Genomic DNA, 17,983 nt, shown 5'->3' with positions numbered 1-17,983 from the left:
GGTCATGTGGAATCACCGTGCTCAGAGGCAGGGCTCCGGGAGGCACCCCGTCCTCCGCCCCCCTGGGACTCGGCTGGAGCTGTGGTCTCATCCACCCTCCACACGAGCATGGCCAAGGTGCTGCCCACCCCAGCCTCCAGAACCAGGCAGGGTGGGGCGTCCTAAAGATCCTAACAGCATCCAAGCCATTGGAGAGGCACCATTTTGAATAGCTCTCTGTCCCCAAACTGGGTCCCCAAGCTACTTCCCAGGGCTTAGCATCACTGTTAAGGTGCCAAACCAAGATCTCGGCCTGGACTGTTTGGAAGTGGTTGGCTGAGGCCCAGCAAGTTGACATGTTCTCTGGGTTTTCCTCTGTCCGCTTCATGTTTATACTGAAGTAGGGCTCAGGGGTGGGTCCTGAACTTGCATAAGAACAGTGGCATTCACGTGCACTGACCGCGGCGTGTCTCTGCCTGCCAGGCTCTGTGCCCACGCCTCCTGTCGGCTTTGCAAGGGGAGTCAGAGTCGCAGATGCCTGCCTGGAGCTGAGACGTGTCCACAGCATATCTGTGACTCTTGTGTGAACATTGCAGGCGTGTTTTCTGTGACACCGTGAGCAGCACCTTTGCCTCGAGTCCCTTCTTGAATCTAGAGCCAGGGAAGTTTGTCATCTGGCTTGGATGAGATTCATACAACCCAGAATGTCTACTTATCTGCCTCAGCTGCTGAGAAACACGGAGGAAAATAGTGCTTGTATCTGGCAATCTCTGCTCCAGGCTCTTATCTGTGTATGTGCTTCTCAAAACTAATTTTCAGGGTGAGATTATTTGGTCAAAATTGTTAAAATCTCTGTTATAAATGCAGTTGCGATTGCAGCATAAACAGGGGCTGGAATAGAAGGGAACCAACATGTATGGATGTGAGAGTTGGATCATAAAGAAGGCTGAGCCCTGAAGAATTGATGCTTTCAAACTGTGGTGCTGGAGAAGACTCTTGAGAGTCCCTCGGACTGCAAGGAGATCCATCCAGCCCATCCTAAAGGAGATCAGCCCTGAATATTCATTGGAAGGACTGATGCTGAAGCTGAAACTCCAGTACTTTGGCCACCTGGTGCGAAGAGCTGACTCATTTGAAAAGACCCTGATGCTGGGAAAGATTGAAGGTAGAGGAGAAGGGGACGACAGAGGATGAGATGGTTGGATGGCATCATTGACTCAACGGACATGAGTTTGAGTAAACTCTGGGAATTGGTGATGGACAGGGAGGCCTGGCGTGCTGCAGTCTGTGGGGTTGCAAAGAGTCAGACAGGACTGAACTGAAATGACTGAGACTGCACCCCTGCACGCCTCTGAGTTTCCTGCACCTTCTGCTGGGCCCACTGAGGCACAGGCTCTAGGTACAGCTGATGGCAGGGGCCTGATGGGGCAGGGGACCCCACTCGCACCACCACCGCCCCCACCCCAGCTCTCTAAGCACCAAGCATAAGCTCACAACCCAGGAAATCTCAAGAGATCTGGGTGGGTGCCTCAACCTCCCTTAACAAAGGGGCTTCAGCTCTCTCTCCTTACTTGGCTGGGACCTTCCTGGCCCCTGCCTGGCCCCTGGGGGTCACCTGGCTCCAGACGCATGACTGTATCAGCAGGAAATCCACAGCTGACACCTGCATATCCGCTCACAGATCTGGAGCAGAGGGTGGGACTCAGTGGTTGGAAGATGGAGCCGCACCCGCCATCAGGACACTGACACCCACCACCCTGGGAGCTCCAGACGCCAGGCGGTGGAAGGAGAGCTAAGCGCGCCATCAGGGACATGGGCTGGGAAGGGAACTGGGAGGCCTCTGTTCTGACCAGAGGGCTCTGGGGCGCCAAGCTGCAGCAGGAGCAGGCAGCAGGGCCTGGGGAACATGACTAAAGCAGGAAAGGTGACACGTTCGGCGTCACTGCCGTGGGCAGTGGACACGTCACCACTGATCGTGAGCCATACAGGAAGGTGGGAATTGATCGCGCCAGCCTGATGGAACGAAACGGCCAGTGCCCCGGGTCACCGTGGGCCAGGAGGCACCAAGGTAACGACCTGAAGTGACTCAGTGTACGGCTTCCTCGTCCCTGAGTCACCAGCTCTTGAATCTTGAGTCACAGTCTATTAGCTCCCAGGCTGGGACAGAGGAAATCAATTCTTCCATTTTCCTGCGAGCCCAGCAGATGTATCTTTCCTGCCATTATCTTGTCCGTGGGCCGCCTTGTCTTAAGAGGCAAATGGCGCCAGCGGGCTGGGAAGACTCTTCCGCGTAGTTTCGTAGGTAATTAATTAGTTTGATTTTCACAGCAGCAAGGGCCCTGAGTGGGCAAGTCTGCCCAGAGAAGAACACGAGCTGAGAAACTTAAGCATGAAGGTTTCAGGCAGGAGGGGCCCTGCCGTCACCTCAAGTGGCTGCTGGCAACTGGAACCAGCTCTGGTCGCACGCTGTGTCATCTGAGAAGCAACAATCAATCCCTGGCGGGGCGGGGCGGGGTGCTCAGGGGACAGCCTTGTGTCCCCAGGGAGCATGGCTGGCCTGGAACACGTGGCCAGAGGGTAAGAGCTGAACCAACCAGAGCCCAACACAGGCACAGTGAAATGTCACATCCAGAGTGAAACAGAAGGAAGCACACCCATGATGAGAATCAGGAAGTTCTCATCCTGACAGAGAGGGGCTGGGGGGCAGCGTGGAGCCACAGGGAGGCCACAGTCCTCAGTCCAGGAGGTGAGCTTCAGGCTCCACGCTGCTCTCTGGGCGAGGACTCGGCCATCCGCCTCCTGGACGGCACGGACACGATGCACAGAGCACTGTCCTGCTTTTCCACCTGGGATCAAGAGCTGCTGGCCCCATGTGGACTCCCCCCTCCCCCAAGGCACACCTGCCTCTCAGGTGCTCAGGAACTCAACGCTCTTGGCCCTCCCTTCTGCAAGAGCGGGAGTCACTCTGCTCCGTGTGAGCTCTGTGTCGAGGTAAATCACACGCTCCCGGGACACACGGGTGGCAACTCGGAATAAACTCCTAGTGTTCTCAGCTCCTTTGCAGCAAAACGTAAACGAACAACTTACAAATACAGTCCAGACAGACACAGGCCGTGGAGGAAAACAACCACTGTCGCTTGCTGCTGGTGAGGCCCTTTGTGGGGAAACTGAGTCAGGTCCCCAGCGCTCACCACCCACCACTCGGGGTGGGGTGCGTGCCATGGCGTGCCATCTCAGGGCCTTGGAGCATCCATCCTCGGTACCACTGCACCATCTTCGGCTGCCTCTCGGCATGAACGATTGTTTATACAAAGTCTTTGCTGAGTCCCTCACCCAGAAAGTCCCGACCATGAGTACAGACTCAGACAGACAATAGGTCACAGGAGGACCATTCAGATGGACCCCAACAAAAGATTATTCTTGAGAACTCTTGCCCTCCCACAGGCATGTCTGTGAGACCTGGTTTAGAAGAGCTGCTCTGAGAGGTGGGCGGAGGCAGAGACCTTCCTCCAGGGCCCTGCAGCAGCTCCTCCACGAAGACCCTGTAAGGGTCGGCCCTGGGTCTTCACTGACACTTGGGGATGCTGCTGCCTTGGGAGGTCACTCGTCGTCCTGCCCAACTCCCTGTTCATAAAGATGTGGAGGACACCCTGCAGGCGAAATGTTAGTCGGAGTAAATAAAGTCAAGAGAAAGAAATGGAGAAGAATTCCAGAGACAAGGTACAAGCATGAAATTCAAGGAGGCAAGAAGGATTGGTGTCAGTAGGGCAAATACCGGGATCTGTGTTTTCCTGAAAGTCACTGAAGTTGCTAAATTTAAAACTTGCTGAAAATAGACAGTTTAATTCTAGTCTTCATCCCCTTGTCCCTGGGAACTGGGAACTGCTCTACCAGATGTGTTCTGCAACCCACGGAGGTCTCTGTCCTGGGGAGGTCTCTGTCTGGGGAGGTCTCTGTACGGGGGAAATCTCTGTCTTGCAGTGGCCTTTCCCTCCACCACCATCCTCCCCCACCCTCCTCTGCCTGGGGAGGTCTCTGCCTAGAGAGGTCTCTGCCTGGGGAGGTCTCTGTCCTGGAGAGGTCTCTGTCTGGGGAGGTCTCTGTCCTGGGGAGGTCTCTGTCCTGGAGAGGTCTCTGTCTGGGGAGGTCTCTGTCCTGGGGAGGTCTCTGCCTGGGGAGGTCTCTGTCTGGGGAGGTCTGTGTACGGGGGAGATCTCTGTCTTGGAGTGGCCTTTCCCTCCACCACCATCCTCCCCCACCCTCCTCTGCCTGGGGAGGTCTCTGCCTAGAGAGGTCTCTGCCTGGGGAGGTCTCTGTCCTGGAGAGGTCTCTGCCGGGGGAGGTCTCTGCCTGGGGAGGTCTCTGTCTGGGGAGGTCTCTGTCCTGGAGAGGTCTCTGCCTGGGGAGGTCTGTCTGGGGAGGTCTCTGCTTAGAGAGGTCTCTGCCGGGGGAGGTCTCTGCTTAGAGAGGTCTCTGCCAGGGGAGGTCTCTGTCTGGGGAGGTCTCTGCCTGGGGAGGTCTCTGCTTAGAGAGGTCTCTGTCTGGGGAGGTCTCTGCCTGGGGAGGTCTCTGTCTTGGAGTGGCCTTTCCCTCCACCACCATCCTCCCCCACCCTCCCCCACCCTCCTCTGCCTGGGGAGGTCTCTGCTTAGAGAGGTCTCTGCCGGGGGAGGTCTCTGCCTGGGGAGGTCTCTGTCTGGGGAGGTCTCTGTCCTGGAGAGGTCTCTGCCTGGGGAGGTCTGTCTGGGGAGGTCTCTGCTTAGAGAGGTCTCTGCCGGGGGAGGTCTCTGCTTAGAGAGGTCTCTGCCAGGGGAGGTCTCTGTCTGGGGAGGTCTCTGCCTGGGGAGGTCTCTGCTTAGAGAGGTCTCTGTCTGGGGAGGTCTCTGCCTGGGGAGGTCTCTGCCGGGGGAGGTCTCTGTCTGGGGAGGTCTCTGCCTGGGGAGGTCTCTGCCTGGGGAGGTCTCTCTCCTGGGGAGGTCTCTGTCTGGGGAGATCTCTGTCTTGGAGTGGCCTTTCTCTCCCCCACCATCCTCCCCCACCCCCCAGGGGCCAGCCAGTGACCCCCGGTCTGAATCAAAGCACGCTTCCTTTGTGTCAGCATCTACCCACCTGTTCCCCAAAGGAAGTGAGACCCCCCCTGGGTCGCACGGCAGAGAGAGACCGCTCTTCCCTGCAGGCCTTCTCAGGGCCTCTCATGCCCTGCTGAGCTCAGGGCAAAGGGTTAGTGACACCTCTCAGGGATGGAGGTGGGAGCAGGAGGAATGCCCGGCCCCGGGTCGGACGACACCTCCAGGTGGTGTTACAGGAACGAGGGCCAGCGGGCTGAGGGCACGGACTCCGGAGAGGGAGACACGCAGAGCTGAAGCCGCGCATCTGCCCCACTGATGCTTTAGCCCAAACCTGACACTGATTCACCAAAGAGCCAAGCAAAGACAGGCTCCTCCTACAAGTCAGGAGCTCCACAGGCCACCTTCCAGAGTGCAGTCACGAAGGGCCTGAGGCTGGAAAGGCCCCTCGCCCGTTCCAGGCCGGCTTGGACGGAGGACAGGCCGGCACCCCACGCTCCCTGCTGGAGAAGGGCAGATCTCCTGCTGTCAGCGCTGGGGCAGGGGGCTCAGCGAAGGCCCTACCTGCTGGGCAGCCCTACTTCTCATCCCCAAGGCCCTGGGGAGCAGTTGGTAGCCTGTGACGCCAGGCTGGATGAAGTACAAGCTGGAATCAAGACTGCCGGGAGAAATATCAATAAGCTCAGTTATACACATGACATCACCCTCATGGCAGAAAGCGAAGAAGAACTAAAGAGCCTCTTGATGAAAGTGAAAGAGGAGAGTGAAAAAGTTGGCTTAAAACTCAGCATTCAGAAAATGAAGATCATGGCATCTGGTCCCATCACTTCATGGCAAATAGATGGAGAAATAATGGAAATAGTGAGAGACTTTATTTTTTAGGGCTCCAAAATCACTGCAGATGGTGATTGCAGCCATGAAATTAAAAGATGTTTGCTCCTTGGAAGAAAAGCTATGACCAACATAGATAGCATATTTAAAAGCAGAGAATTACTTTGCCAACAAAGGTCCCTCTAGTCAAAACTATGGTTTTTCCAGTAGTCATGTATGGATGTGAGAGTTGGACTATACAAAAAGCTGAGAGCCGAAGAACCAATGCTTTTGAACTGTGGTATTGGAGAAGACTCTTGAGAGTCCCTTGGACTGCAAGGAGATCCAACCAGTCCATCCTAAAGGAAATCAGTCCTGAATAATCATTGGAAGGACTGATGCTGAAGCTGAAACTCCAATCCTTTGGTCACCTGATTCGAAGAGCTGACTCACTGGAAAAGACCCTAATGCTGGACAAAATTGAAGGCAGGAGGAGAAGGGGATGACAGGCTGAGATGGTTGTATGGCATCACCGACTTAATGGACATGAGTTTGAGCAAGCTCCAGGCCAACTCCTGATGGAAAGGGAAGCCTGGCGTGCTGCAGTCCATGGGTTTCAAACAGTTGGGCATGACTGAGAGACTGAACTGAACTGAAAGGCTTTGGAATAACAGGTTGCTTCTTCCTCTTGTGAAATATATATATATATGTCTTAAGATCCCCAACCACTGATCGAACCCGAGTCCCCTGCAGTGGAAGGTCAGAGTCCTAACCCCTGGACACCCAGGGAATTCCCTAAAGACACAATACTTGATAAAGTATAAAATAGATATTTTCATTACAGGGGATCAAGTACTGATACCTGCTATAACGTGATCAACCTCAAGAACACTGCTCTCAGTGAGAGAAGCCAGGAACAAAACGTCACAGATTGTACGATCGCATTTATGTGGACTGTCCAGAAGAGGCAAACCCGCAGAGACAGGAAGCAGGCCGGTGTTTGTGGGGCGGGAGGGTACAAGCTTCCCTTTGTCGTGACAAAGACGGATTGGAGCTGACAGAGGTGGTGTTTGCACCACCTTGTGAATCTGCTAGATGCAGATTGGTTATTTTGCTAAATGTTCATTCTGCTAAATGCGTCGTTTATTTTATTTTTAGAATTTTATTTATTTGGCTGTGCCGGGTCTTCACTGCTGCATGGGCTTTTCTCTAGTTGCAGTTCCCGGGCTCCAGAGCACAGGCTCAGTATTTGTGGCCCATGGGCTTAGTAGCTCCGTAGCACGTGGAATCCTCCCAGACCAGGGATGGAACCCGTGTCTCCTGCACTGGCAGGCGGATTCTTCACTACCGAGCCACCAGGAAAGCTCTGGACTGCTCACTTTAAAATGGTTAATTGTGTGCTATGTGAATTTCATGTCAATAAAAAATATATTTTGAAGACACCGCATCTCTGTTATGTGGGCTTGCCAATCTTGTAGTTTAAAAGTTCTGAAAGCTTTAAGCTCTCAGAGGTGAACTGACGTTAAGGTAAAAAGACCTCAGACCCAAAGAAGCAACCAGAATGTGTTCTTTCCGTCCCCCTTTACCTGGCTCTCAGAGGCAGTCCAGCCTTTCTGTCTGGGATGGTGAGAGGCCACTCTCTGAATCCAGATGCTTTCTTCATCCGAGGTGTCCACGTCGGCCAGATACTGGGAGGGCAGCTGCTCATTCCTGAGGATGTTTGTCCCTTTGGAGTGAGAATGGGGTTGTGTTATGTGGGGTGAAAAACTGAAGGTCAGTGGGCATTTTATCCAATGAAGAAAAATGAGAGATCAAAGACAATGGAGACATGGTTCTACTCCACTGACGATACGGGGCTGAAGATCCCTCAACTGAGATAAGAAGGGAGCGGAGTCCTTGTCCCCCTACGAGGAACTTTGGGGACAGAAGCCCCTGGCCCGGCCGGGACTCACTGGGGGCTCCAAGCATTGGAAGCTAGGTGGTGCCTGGTGTGACAGACGTGGGTCCCGGCAAGTTTCCACGCGTGGGCATGACTTTTGGAAGTCTTTCCACCTTAGTCTCTGGGGCTGGCTTTCCTGCCAGACTAGTGATTCCCAGACTCATGGGCATGGGTCACCGATGGTGTCACTTCAGAGGCTTATTCCTGGGCCCTGGTGGTGGCAGATCCCCCAAGTCCTCACCAGAAAGTACCCTCCAAGCTCTGGGTTGGCCTGGAGTGCACCATACACAGCCATGCTGGGACAGGGAGGGGGCGAGCTTGCATGGGAGGACACATAGGAGCCCATGTCCCGGGAGTCAGCGTCCACAAGCTGCTCTTGTGTCTGACCTGCCGCAGGGCTCTGCTTACACCTTGCATGGCCTGGGGGCGGGGCTCTGAGCTCGGATGAGGCTCCGGCCCTAATGACCCTGTGGTTGCAGCCCAGGAGACCTGTGCTGAGGACCTGGGGAAGCCGTGCCAGACACCTGGCCCCTGTGGGCTTGTCAATGTGTGTAGCTTTAAGCCAGTACGTTTGTGATAAGTTGTTACTCAGCAATAGCTAACAGATACAACCATCCCATTTAAAGTCCCCAACAGTGTGGTGAGTTAGGTGCTGGCCCTGGTTTACAATGAGGACACTGAGCCCGGTGGTTAAGGGGTTTGATCAAGCACACACCGTACTCCTTTAAAGCTCAGACCTTGTGACTTGTCTGATACATTTATTGAGACGGCACTAAGGATCAATCTCCCACACTTGCTGTAAGATGCTCCCGATTTAAGAGGCGAGGTGACAGAATGTGTCTTAGAGTCCAGGAGATAGGGTGGTGAGTTGGTCAGCAGAGCTGGGCTTGGTACTCAGAGCTGCCTGGCCCCCCAGGCACCTGCCCCAGCTCCACAGAGTCTGTCTTCCCCTCCCCTCCCACTGCCCCCGCCATCCACGTGCTGGGGGTGATCAGGGATCCCGGGAGGAAACGTGCTGATCTACGTCTTCATCCAAAGACTCAGTCAATGTAGATTCACTTACCCATTGTTTATGGGGAAATAAAAGTCCCCTCCCCACCCCCCAAATGCCTCCAGCATCTTAATGGGCGTGTGGATCATGAGATTAGAGTCCCTATAATACAATGAAAAGGGAAAATGGAAAGAAGGCCCATTTCCTGGCAGACACTGTCTTAACTACATTTCCCCGGGAGCTGGCCCCACTGTGGTCAGGTCAGGTGGGAGCACATTGTGGCGGGCAGCCTGGGCTGTCTGTGGTCTCATTGGCTTCTACATCACTCGGACACCTGACCCCCCCGGACCCCGGAGCCCACTCCCACAGGGCACAGAGACAGACAGTGGTTCGAGATTTCATCTCTAAGCCACTGATAACAAAATCAAACTGAGCGAACCCAGGGTCTCAGCACGAGCAGACCTCCCGGGTCACAGCAGGCAGGCAGGCAGCCCAGATGGACCTGCGCCCTATCTCGGTCCCAGGTTTGGAACTGCCTGGTCCTGCGGCCAGGAAGGTTGGTCCAGGTGACCGGTGACCCTAGTCATTTCAGGGACACCTGCGTGTCTCTATCCCACTCCCACTCGACATCCCCCGTCACGGGTGGCAGTGAGGTGTGACCAGCCAGGGGGTTGAGCTGGTACCTCTGAGGGTTACGGGGAGGCACCCCGCCCCAGGGAGCTCCACTGACAGCGGCGTCTGCCAGGACTGCACACGCTGGACAATCCCAGGAAGGAAGGGGCTCCTGGCAATCAGCCAGTGTCCCAGCGTTGCGAGGTGCCGGGTTCCAGCCACCCCCGACTCCCATGTGGAGCCTGTGTGGAAGACCACGGTCAAGCGCACTCACCAGGAGTGGCAGTGACCCCTGGGCCTGCAGTGCAGGACTCTCCCGGCAGGCACAGCTCCGAGAGCTCGTCTGGTCCGGCAGGTGAGAGGCTGATCCTCTGCTCTTCTGGACGGGGGTGGCACCCAGGGGCCCTGGCATCAGCCTGGTCCAGGATCCCGGCCTCCTGGGAGGTGGTCTCCTCCGCGCAGGGGTCATCTGTGAGGGCCTGAACACACGGGAATGGTCAGCAGGTTTCACTAGGAACAGGCAGCTCCTTGGAATGTCTTTCCAGTCCAAGGACTGAGAATTTTCAGGTATCATTTGACCGACCAAACACAAGTCACCCCTCCTCTCCACCCCAGCAATTCAACTCCCTTTCATTTCAAAGGGCTGGACTTGCCACCAGAGCAGGACCGTGGACCAAAGACCTGATGGGTGCTGGGTCCCAGCTCTCTTCCCTTTTGGACCCTGCACCCAGGGGTCCATAGATCGCCCTGGGTGGACCCCATCCTGGGCTGGCACCACCAGAGCCAGGGCACTGAGATGTCAGGGCTCCAGCTGGGGCGCCGTCACTCTGGGGATGGGGTGCGCCAGGCTCAGTCTCCAGTCCCTCGTGGAAGGGATTCCGTGAGGCAGAGATCACTCCTTTTCCAGATGAGGTGGGAGGCAGGGAGCCTCACACAGGTTGCCCAGACCAAGGGCACAGAGCCAAGGAGCCGAGGGACCACATGGCCGGGCTCTCCCTGGCAGCCCTGCGGAGGCCCCGTGTCCTGGTGTGATTACTAACAGCCTCTTCCACCACAAGACCATCCTAGCTTGGGCAATAAGGTACAGGAGCCCTGCGGATCAGACAAGGGGTGTGGGACTCGGGGACCGTCCGACTCCTCTACCCTGCACTCCTGAGTCACGGGGGGTTTGCCTTCATTAGAGGACAGACAACCCAGGCCCCCGACTCATTGGCCCTGCACCCCTCTTCTCAAAGCAGCCCACCCAGGCTCTCCAGGACAGGAGGGTGTGAGGCCTCTGTACCCCGACTCCAGTTGCCTCCCCCCGATGCTATGCCCACAAGCATAGCAGACTGTCCCCCAGAATGCTGTCCTTTCCTGGGGCCCAAAAACCTGTCCCCCAGGTTAACTCAGGGGCGAAAAGAGAGCCCACTGACCTGCAGGCCGTCTGTGGCCCCTGAGACCGAGGACAGGCTTGGCGGGTGACCACAGAATGGATCGGAGTCGTCTGAGTCGGCCTCAAAGTCCCAGCCGTGGATGGGGAGGAGGCGCTTTTTCTGAGCAGGTAGGGATTTCAGGGAGAGAGGAGGGAGGGTCAGCCTGATGGTGGGGGCCAGACATCCCAACCCCAGGCAGCAGGGGGTCGGGAGGGAGGGCTCCTTCACGGGCCCATCTGCCTTCTGTGCTAGACACGAGCAGACTCCAAGGAGGCTCCAAGGGCTGCCCAGAGCCCACCCCCATCACAGGATCCGCACACCCATCCCCTCTTAGAAGAGCAGGGGGAAACACCCGCTGGGCCTCCGATGGGCACCTGGCTGCTCAGAGGCACTGAGGTCACAGGCCTGGGCCGCAGCCTTGGGGGGGCAGGCAGGGTTTCTTGGGCTAAGGGGGGGGGCCTCCCGGCCCTCCCCCTTTGGTGAAGGAGGGGAGCCCAGCATGGGGAGAAGGTAGGGAACGGGGCCCCCAAGAGCTCCTTCACCTCTAGATGCTAGAGCAGAGCTGAGTTCTAAATCCTTCCTTCATAACGGTTTCCACCTTTTGAATGTATTTGCAGGGAATATTTCAGACACTAGAGAGTGATTCGGGAGCCCAGTAAATAGCACGAGTACAGTTCTATTTTCATAAGAAGATGCATGTGCTCCCCAGGGAGCAGCTGGCAGAACTGCCAGTGTGGCTCTCAGAGACTCCCTGACTCTCCAAGGGTCTCCATCCAGCACCACCCACCCTGCCCCGCCCCTGCCCCCATCCCCTTGTCGTCCCGCCCAGACCCCCAGAGGCTCTCTCTCCTGCCTTTATCTCCAAAAATAAGTTGAAAACTACGTGAAAACAGACTAAGGGAAAACGGGGCTTCCCTGGTGGCTCAGTGGCAGAATCCACCTGTCAATGCAGGAGACACGGGTTTGATCCCTGGTGGGAAGACCCCACATGCCAAGGAGCAACTAAACCCAAGCACCAGAATCACTGAGCCTGTGTTCTAGAGCCCGGGAGCCACAGCTACTGAGCCCATGTGCTGAAGGTCCTGAAGCCCGTGTAGCCCAGAGCACGTGCTTTGTAACAGCAGTGAGTGAAGTCGCTCAGTCGTGTCTGACTCTTTGCAACTCCGTGGACTGTAGCCCACCATGCTCCTCTGTCTGTGGGATTTTTCAGGCAAGAAGACTGGAGTGGGTTGCCATTTCCTTCTCCAGGGGATCTTCCCAACCCAGGGATCGAACCTAGGTCTTCCGCATTGCAGGCAGACGTTTTACCGTCTGAATCACCAGGGAAGCCCTTGCAACAGCAGAGGCCCCTCCAGTGAGAAAGATGAGCACTGCAACTAGAGAGAAAGCCCCGCTCGCTGCAACTAGAGAAGGCCAACACGCAGCCGCAAAGCCTGGGCAGGGCCAAAAATAACTAATAAATAAAATAAAGAACACAGCCTTGAAAAAACAGGTGAAAACAGGCATAAACCAATAAAAGCAAGACTCATGGTTGGCTATAAACAAAAGCAAGAAAGTTGACAGAGGAGAGCTGGAGGGGGCTGCTTCCCTGAAAGGTACAAAGGCTCACTCGGGGACACTGGTGCCCTCAGGACAAGCCCCAGGACTCTTGGCTGGATGGGCCAGGCTGGAGGTCCAGGCAGGCCCTGCCCTCCGCTGTGTGCTCTGGGTTCCCACCGGGATACTGATGCTGAGAGCTGAGAGGACATCTGGATTTGGTACCCAGCCATCTCAGAGACCCCGGAGCATGGCGGAGGTGGCTGGATCTCCGGGCTCCTGCCAGGTTAGCTAGTGGAGGCACGCAGAGCCTGAGGTTTCTCCGGAATTCAGAACAGAGGCTCCAGCTTCCGGGGGGAAGTGGGCGAGGTTGGCGGAAGACCTACTTGGCTACCAAGGGGCTGGGCCTGGGCCGCTGTGTCCCCTTCTCCATCCTCATCAGTCTGCTCTTCCTCTCCACTTGGGTGTCCGGGCATCTGCTCAGGCCCACCTGCAGTGGATGCCTGCGTGACTCCACCAGGAAGAGAGACCGGGACAAACCATTCATCCACCCACCCACCCACGCATCCGTCCATCCCCCCACCTCCACCTGCTGTGAAGCTACCGGACCAGGCCCTTTGCTGGCCTCCAGAGCCCTGTCAGAGCATCGCATAGGGCTGGCCTGAATCCACAGCAGGAAACCAACGCCCCGCATCACTTTCACCAACAGTCGCCTTCACTGACTGCCTCCTAGGGATCTGAAGACACTGCGGTGCGGTGGGCGAAGGGGCCCTGGAGCTGTCATGCTCAGCCCAACAAACCTCTTCACCTGCAGTCCATTCACCTCCTTCTCAGCAGCCCCCGAGACTGGGGGGTGAGGCTCAGCCCCTGGCGTCCCTCCCCGCCTCTCTCCTGACCCCGGTGTTTCCTCACCTGTGTCCCCAGGCCTGGACCCCCATCCCCTGTTATCCCCACTGCAGCCTCATTTTTCCCTCTTTTCTCCTGTTCGCCCTGGCCTGGCCTGGATTCTTCTCTTAAGACACTACCAGGATGACCCCGTGAATTCTGGGGTTCAGTCTGGCAGCCTCGGGGATCATCCCCCCTGCTCAGGGGCAGAGGGCACCCTGGCACCTGTGTGAGCAGGAAGGACTTACTGTGGACGTCGGGCGCGCTCCGCACTCCATCAGGTAAACCTACGATGGAGGAAAAGGCGCTGAGGGGACCGGCATTCTCCAGGAGCCACCTGCCCGAGCCGGGCTTCCTTTCCTGCCCCCCGACACTGCCTGCCCGTCCTGTTTCGGGGGCGGAGGAGGGAGGCGTGGGGAACGCGCCCACCGCTCTGAAGCCTCCCACGCAGGGAAGACCCCAGCGGGCCCCCCACCTGCTACCCTGCCTGGGCCAGGTTTCAAAACATTCACTTTGATCCTTTCTTCTCTGTAAGTTTGAATACTTTTTTTAAAGGCAAGACTTCCCCATTTCGCGCTCGCTCCCGGCGCGCTTTCTTGTCTGCTGCACTGACAGGGGCCAGCAGGGAGAAGGCAGCCCCCGGGACCATTACCCGGCCTGGGCCCGCCGCACTGCCCGCCGCCCCCCACCGGCAGCGGCCGGAACCAGGACTTTGATTGCTCCGCAGCGCCACCTCCTGGCCGGCAGCGTTGACAGTTCGGAAACGGGAGGTTCCGGGTGGTACCGGCTCCCGCAGCTTTGGGCCCTGGCTGGGCCGTCAGAATCCTCCTGGCTTTTTACCTAAGGCGGATTCCTGAGCCCACTCGGGTCTCTAGAAATAAGCGCCCCCCACACCGGGGCGAGGCCCAGGTCCTCAGGGTTGTGATGTGGCTATGGTTTCCCACCACGAGCGGGGACTTGAGATTCTCAGATGCTCCGCAGGATGGCTTTTCCCACGTTGCCTGTGGTTCCCACGCCTGAGCCCTGCGCAGAGGGGCCCCTAGGCTGGCCGACCGAGCCGGCATGGGGATTTACTGATAAGCTCCAGCCGAGATAGAGAGATGGGTCGTGGAGAAGCAGCCCAGGGAGGAGGTGGGGAACCCCCCCCAAGAATAGGGTGACGGCGCCTCCCTGCGTCCCCAGGGCACACTTAGTGATGCTGGCTGTCTCAGCGTGGTTCTCAGGAGGACTGCTCTACTCTTAAAAATGTCCTGAGCGTGGTTCTCAGGAGGACTGCTCTACTCTTAAAAATGTCCTGGTTTCAATGATTTACCACATGCCCCCACAGCCCCGCCCAGGGAAGGTCCCTCACCCCACGGTGGTCTGCTCCTCCAGGTGCTAAGAGCTATTCCAGGTGAGGGTGCCTCTGGGTGGTCTGTGCTAAATTCAACAGTGCCCTAAGGGACTGCCCTAGTGGTCTAGTTGGCTAAGACTCCAAGCTACCAATGCAGGGGGCCTGGGTTCAATCCCTGGTCAGGGAACTATATCCCTCATGCTGCAAGGGTTCAGATGGTGCAACGATCCCGTGTACTACAAAGACCTAGGACCCCAAGTACCACAACTAAGACCCTGGGAAGCCGAAGAAATATGAACAAATACAATAAAAACACACGAGTGTGCTGAGACCCCTCTGAAACCTGTGCCAGGCCCAGTGCGTGTGCAAGTGCCCTGGGGGTGGCCATGCCCCACTTCTGCATCCTCCCATTAACCTGGGGCTTTAAGGGGCACAAGACACAAGGCGGCACCTCCCCAGAAGGCCCAGGGCAGACGGCCAGGCTGGGCGCAGTGAGGACACCGTCCGTCTCAGGAGCATGGCACCTTTTCTGGACCTGCAGGGGATCCAGACCCGAGGGAACTGGCCTTGGTCCCCCAGGTAGAGACAGTCAAGATGCTGAGCCCCCAGACAGCGGCCTAATAGCTCTCGTAGCCTGGATGCCTGGCCAGGTGTAACGGCAGAGCCTGGGGCTCAGGTGACAGGGTGACAGGCTAGTGCTTCCTGAAAACACTGCTCAGTTCTCCCCATCCAAGTTTAAGAGGAACTTTCAAGTTCAGGCAACCTCAGAGCCTTCCCTGAAATATTCATCTACCCAAATGGCTTCAAGGTGCACAACACAGGTGAACACACGTGGAGTGTAAGAGCACAGTCTGAATTTCAAGTTCTTCATGGAATAAATACTTAGATTCAAAATATGAAAGCCACTGACTGAGTTATAATCCATCTCTTCAAGTCTTGATTATCATCAGACTCAACGGGAAATGTTTGTTGAAAAGACAGGGTCTAGGTGCCAAATCAGACACCTAGGGAGGAGGCCCACTCCTTACCTGCTCCCTGCAGCCGCCCGCAGAGGGACCGGACCACCTGGGCGCTCCCGAAGCTCTTGAAGCGGGCTCTCACGTGGCTGTAGTACCACTCCAGTGAGCCCATCTTCACGACCCTGCAGGCGGGGACACGGAGCTCAGGCCCACGCCTTGCCCTGGGGGGTGCACACACACACACACACGAGTCCCTGGAAGGGACAGGCCAAGCCCCTCATCTGCAGGACCCTCCGACCTCGAGGTCCCACTCACCTGGCCAGGTGGCAGGGGTCACAGAGCCAGCCTTGCTCCTCTGGGTGGGGGTGGCCGCAGCCTCTGCAGGTGAAGAGGTGGCAGTCCAGGCATTGCCTCTTGGGGGTCTCAAGGAGCCGGTAGGGCTGCAGGCAGCGGGCGCAGTGGGTGTTGTTCAGGTGGGCCGTGTCTGAAAGCAGCTCCCTCTTGGAGTTTTCCTTCTTAATCTTGCCCTTCAACCCCCTTTATTGGAAACAAGAAAATATTGCACCCCTTGTTTTTGCAACAAGCTTTAAATGTGTACACACACAGAGAGCTATCAAATTCAGAGATTCAGACAATAGCGACCCCAAAGTCAGGTAATGGCGCCACAGGCAGGCCTTACTGTCCACAGCACCGCCCTATCCCACTCCAGGGAAGACCAGCAGGCTGGGTTCAAACACGTGCCGTCCAGGTAGGCTGGAATCGAAACCCGCTACGTTCATAAATGTGAAACTGCATTCCAGCACTTCTGTGACTCTCTATGAGGTTATGTTTCCCCAGGCACTATGCCCATGACTTTCTTTCATTGCCAAAGGGGTGCAAACCATACAGATTCAGCCTCGTGGGAGGGGCTCCCCACCACGGCCCGCACAATCTCACGTGACTCAGTGTAACGTGAGGGGGATGGCAGAGGTCCTGGAGCCCGGGTTCATTCCCCAGCTCTGACCCTGAGCCCAGAGATTTTCTGATGCAAAGCCCACAGCCTGCAGGCTCCACCCAGGCACCCTGTGCAGCTGGACGAGCGTGCACCAGTGGCCACTAGGACCCAGGGTCCAAGCTCCCTCAGACCAGGTGGGGTCGGTGGCTCCAGGAAACTAGCAGAGATGGAGCCAGGGGGGATCCTGGAGGGGTGCACCCTGGTCAGGCCACCCTGGTCAGGTTATCTAGAGTAAATCTGTTGCCCAGTTTCATTGTTTAAGAGGAAATTAGATCCCATAGGCCGCAACTAAGATTTTACATGCTCTAACTAAAGATTCCGAGTGCTGCAAACGAAGATCCCTCGTGCTGCAACTAAGACCCAGCACAGCCAAATAAATAAACAGAAGAGGAGGTTAGAGAAGACAGAAAATCCAGGAGGTCCTGGTCTGGTCAGAACAGCAGCAGGAGTCAGAGAGGACGATGTGAGAAGCCTCATCCAGATGTCTGGGTGATGCTGCCTTCTCCAGGGCCCGGCCGGCCACACCCGCTCTGCCTCCCTGGCCTGAGTGAATGGTGCAGAGCTGGGGACAATACTAGGTAAGTGGAGGTCAGGTCGGGACCTGATTGTGAGAGTTGAGAAGCTCAACCCAGACCAGGTTAAGGGAGCCATAAAGGTTCAGAGTCACAGTGGTCCCACTGCTGCCTGAATGTGCTCAGTCCCTCAGTCGTGTCTGACTCTTTGCGATCCCACGGACTGTAGCCCGCCAGGCTCCTCTGTCCATGGGATTCTCCGGGTGAGGATACTGGAGTGGGTTGCCATTCCCTTCTCCGGGGATCTTCCCAACCCAGAGATCGAACCCTGGTCTCCTGCATTGTAGGCAGATTCTTTACTGTCTGAGCTGCCCGAATAACCTCCTTAAAAAGGCGACACAGAAGAGTCCTAAGGGCAAAGTCAGACAGTATTTCCTCCTGGAGCAGGTTGAGTTGACTCCCCAAGTTGGTTCTCCTGAATAAGACTGAAGAGTCCCGGGCAAACCAGTTCTTCACACCAGCAAGCGTTCAGTCGCAGCTTCCCGGTGAACTTGCCAAGTGGAACCGACTGGAAAATGTGCCCCCAACAATGAACACACTGCTCTTGTTCTGGCTGCAGAGAATGTGTGCCAAACGTAATATTTTTAGTTTTAGATGAGATAAAATTAATCCATTCTTAGCGACAGAGATTAGCCAGACACTAGATGCCATTGTCTCCAGAGAACTCCGCAGAAACTGTGGTTTCTGATGGGGACGCCCCAGAGCAGGGTGGGGGCCTAAGACAAGGCAGTGATTCTACGGAGCTCTGGGAACCTCCTGATCGAGCTAAGCGTTGGCTGCGCTGCGCTGACTTCCCTCTCCCCACTGTGCACTAAAGTACGCATGAAGACAGACACAAAATAAGACTCTTGGCCCCCCAAGCCAAGAAACACAGTCTAGAGGTAGCAGGAAC

The 17,983-nt window shown here is 56.5% G+C and overlaps 1 protein-coding gene across 2 annotated transcripts in view; it reads right to left on the bottom strand.

Annotated features, from left to right (window-relative positions):
- The window catches only part of MLPH (melanophilin), a 46,523-nt gene that overhangs the window by 8,683 nt on the left and 19,857 nt on the right, over nt 1-17,983 (bottom strand). The window contains exons 3-9 of one of the 2 annotated variants that reach the window (XM_070786942.1): nt 15,841-16,062; nt 15,595-15,707; nt 13,482-13,520; nt 12,735-12,859; nt 10,813-10,932; nt 9,672-9,876; nt 7,442-7,581 (exon numbers count right to left, since the gene is read on the bottom strand). In XM_070786942.1, coding sequence (XP_070643043.1) covers nt 7,442-7,581; nt 9,672-9,876; nt 10,813-10,932; nt 12,735-12,859; nt 13,482-13,520; nt 15,595-15,707; nt 15,841-16,062 — 964 coding nt within the window. The remainder of the gene's footprint in view (nt 1-7,441; nt 7,582-9,671; nt 9,877-10,812; nt 10,933-12,734; nt 12,860-13,481; nt 13,521-15,594; nt 15,708-15,840; nt 16,063-17,983) is intronic. The other variant, XM_070786943.1, reaches the window with a different exon arrangement.

The sequence above is a fragment of the Bos indicus genome, chromosome 3 (genome assembly GCF_029378745.1).
Source record: "Bos indicus isolate NIAB-ARS_2022 breed Sahiwal x Tharparkar chromosome 3, NIAB-ARS_B.indTharparkar_mat_pri_1.0, whole genome shotgun sequence".
In the NCBI taxonomy this organism is placed as follows: Eukaryota; Metazoa; Chordata; class Mammalia; order Artiodactyla; family Bovidae; genus Bos; species Bos indicus.
The sequence above is the reverse complement of the archived record's forward strand: the minus strand, read 5'-3'. Positions and strand labels throughout refer to the sequence as shown.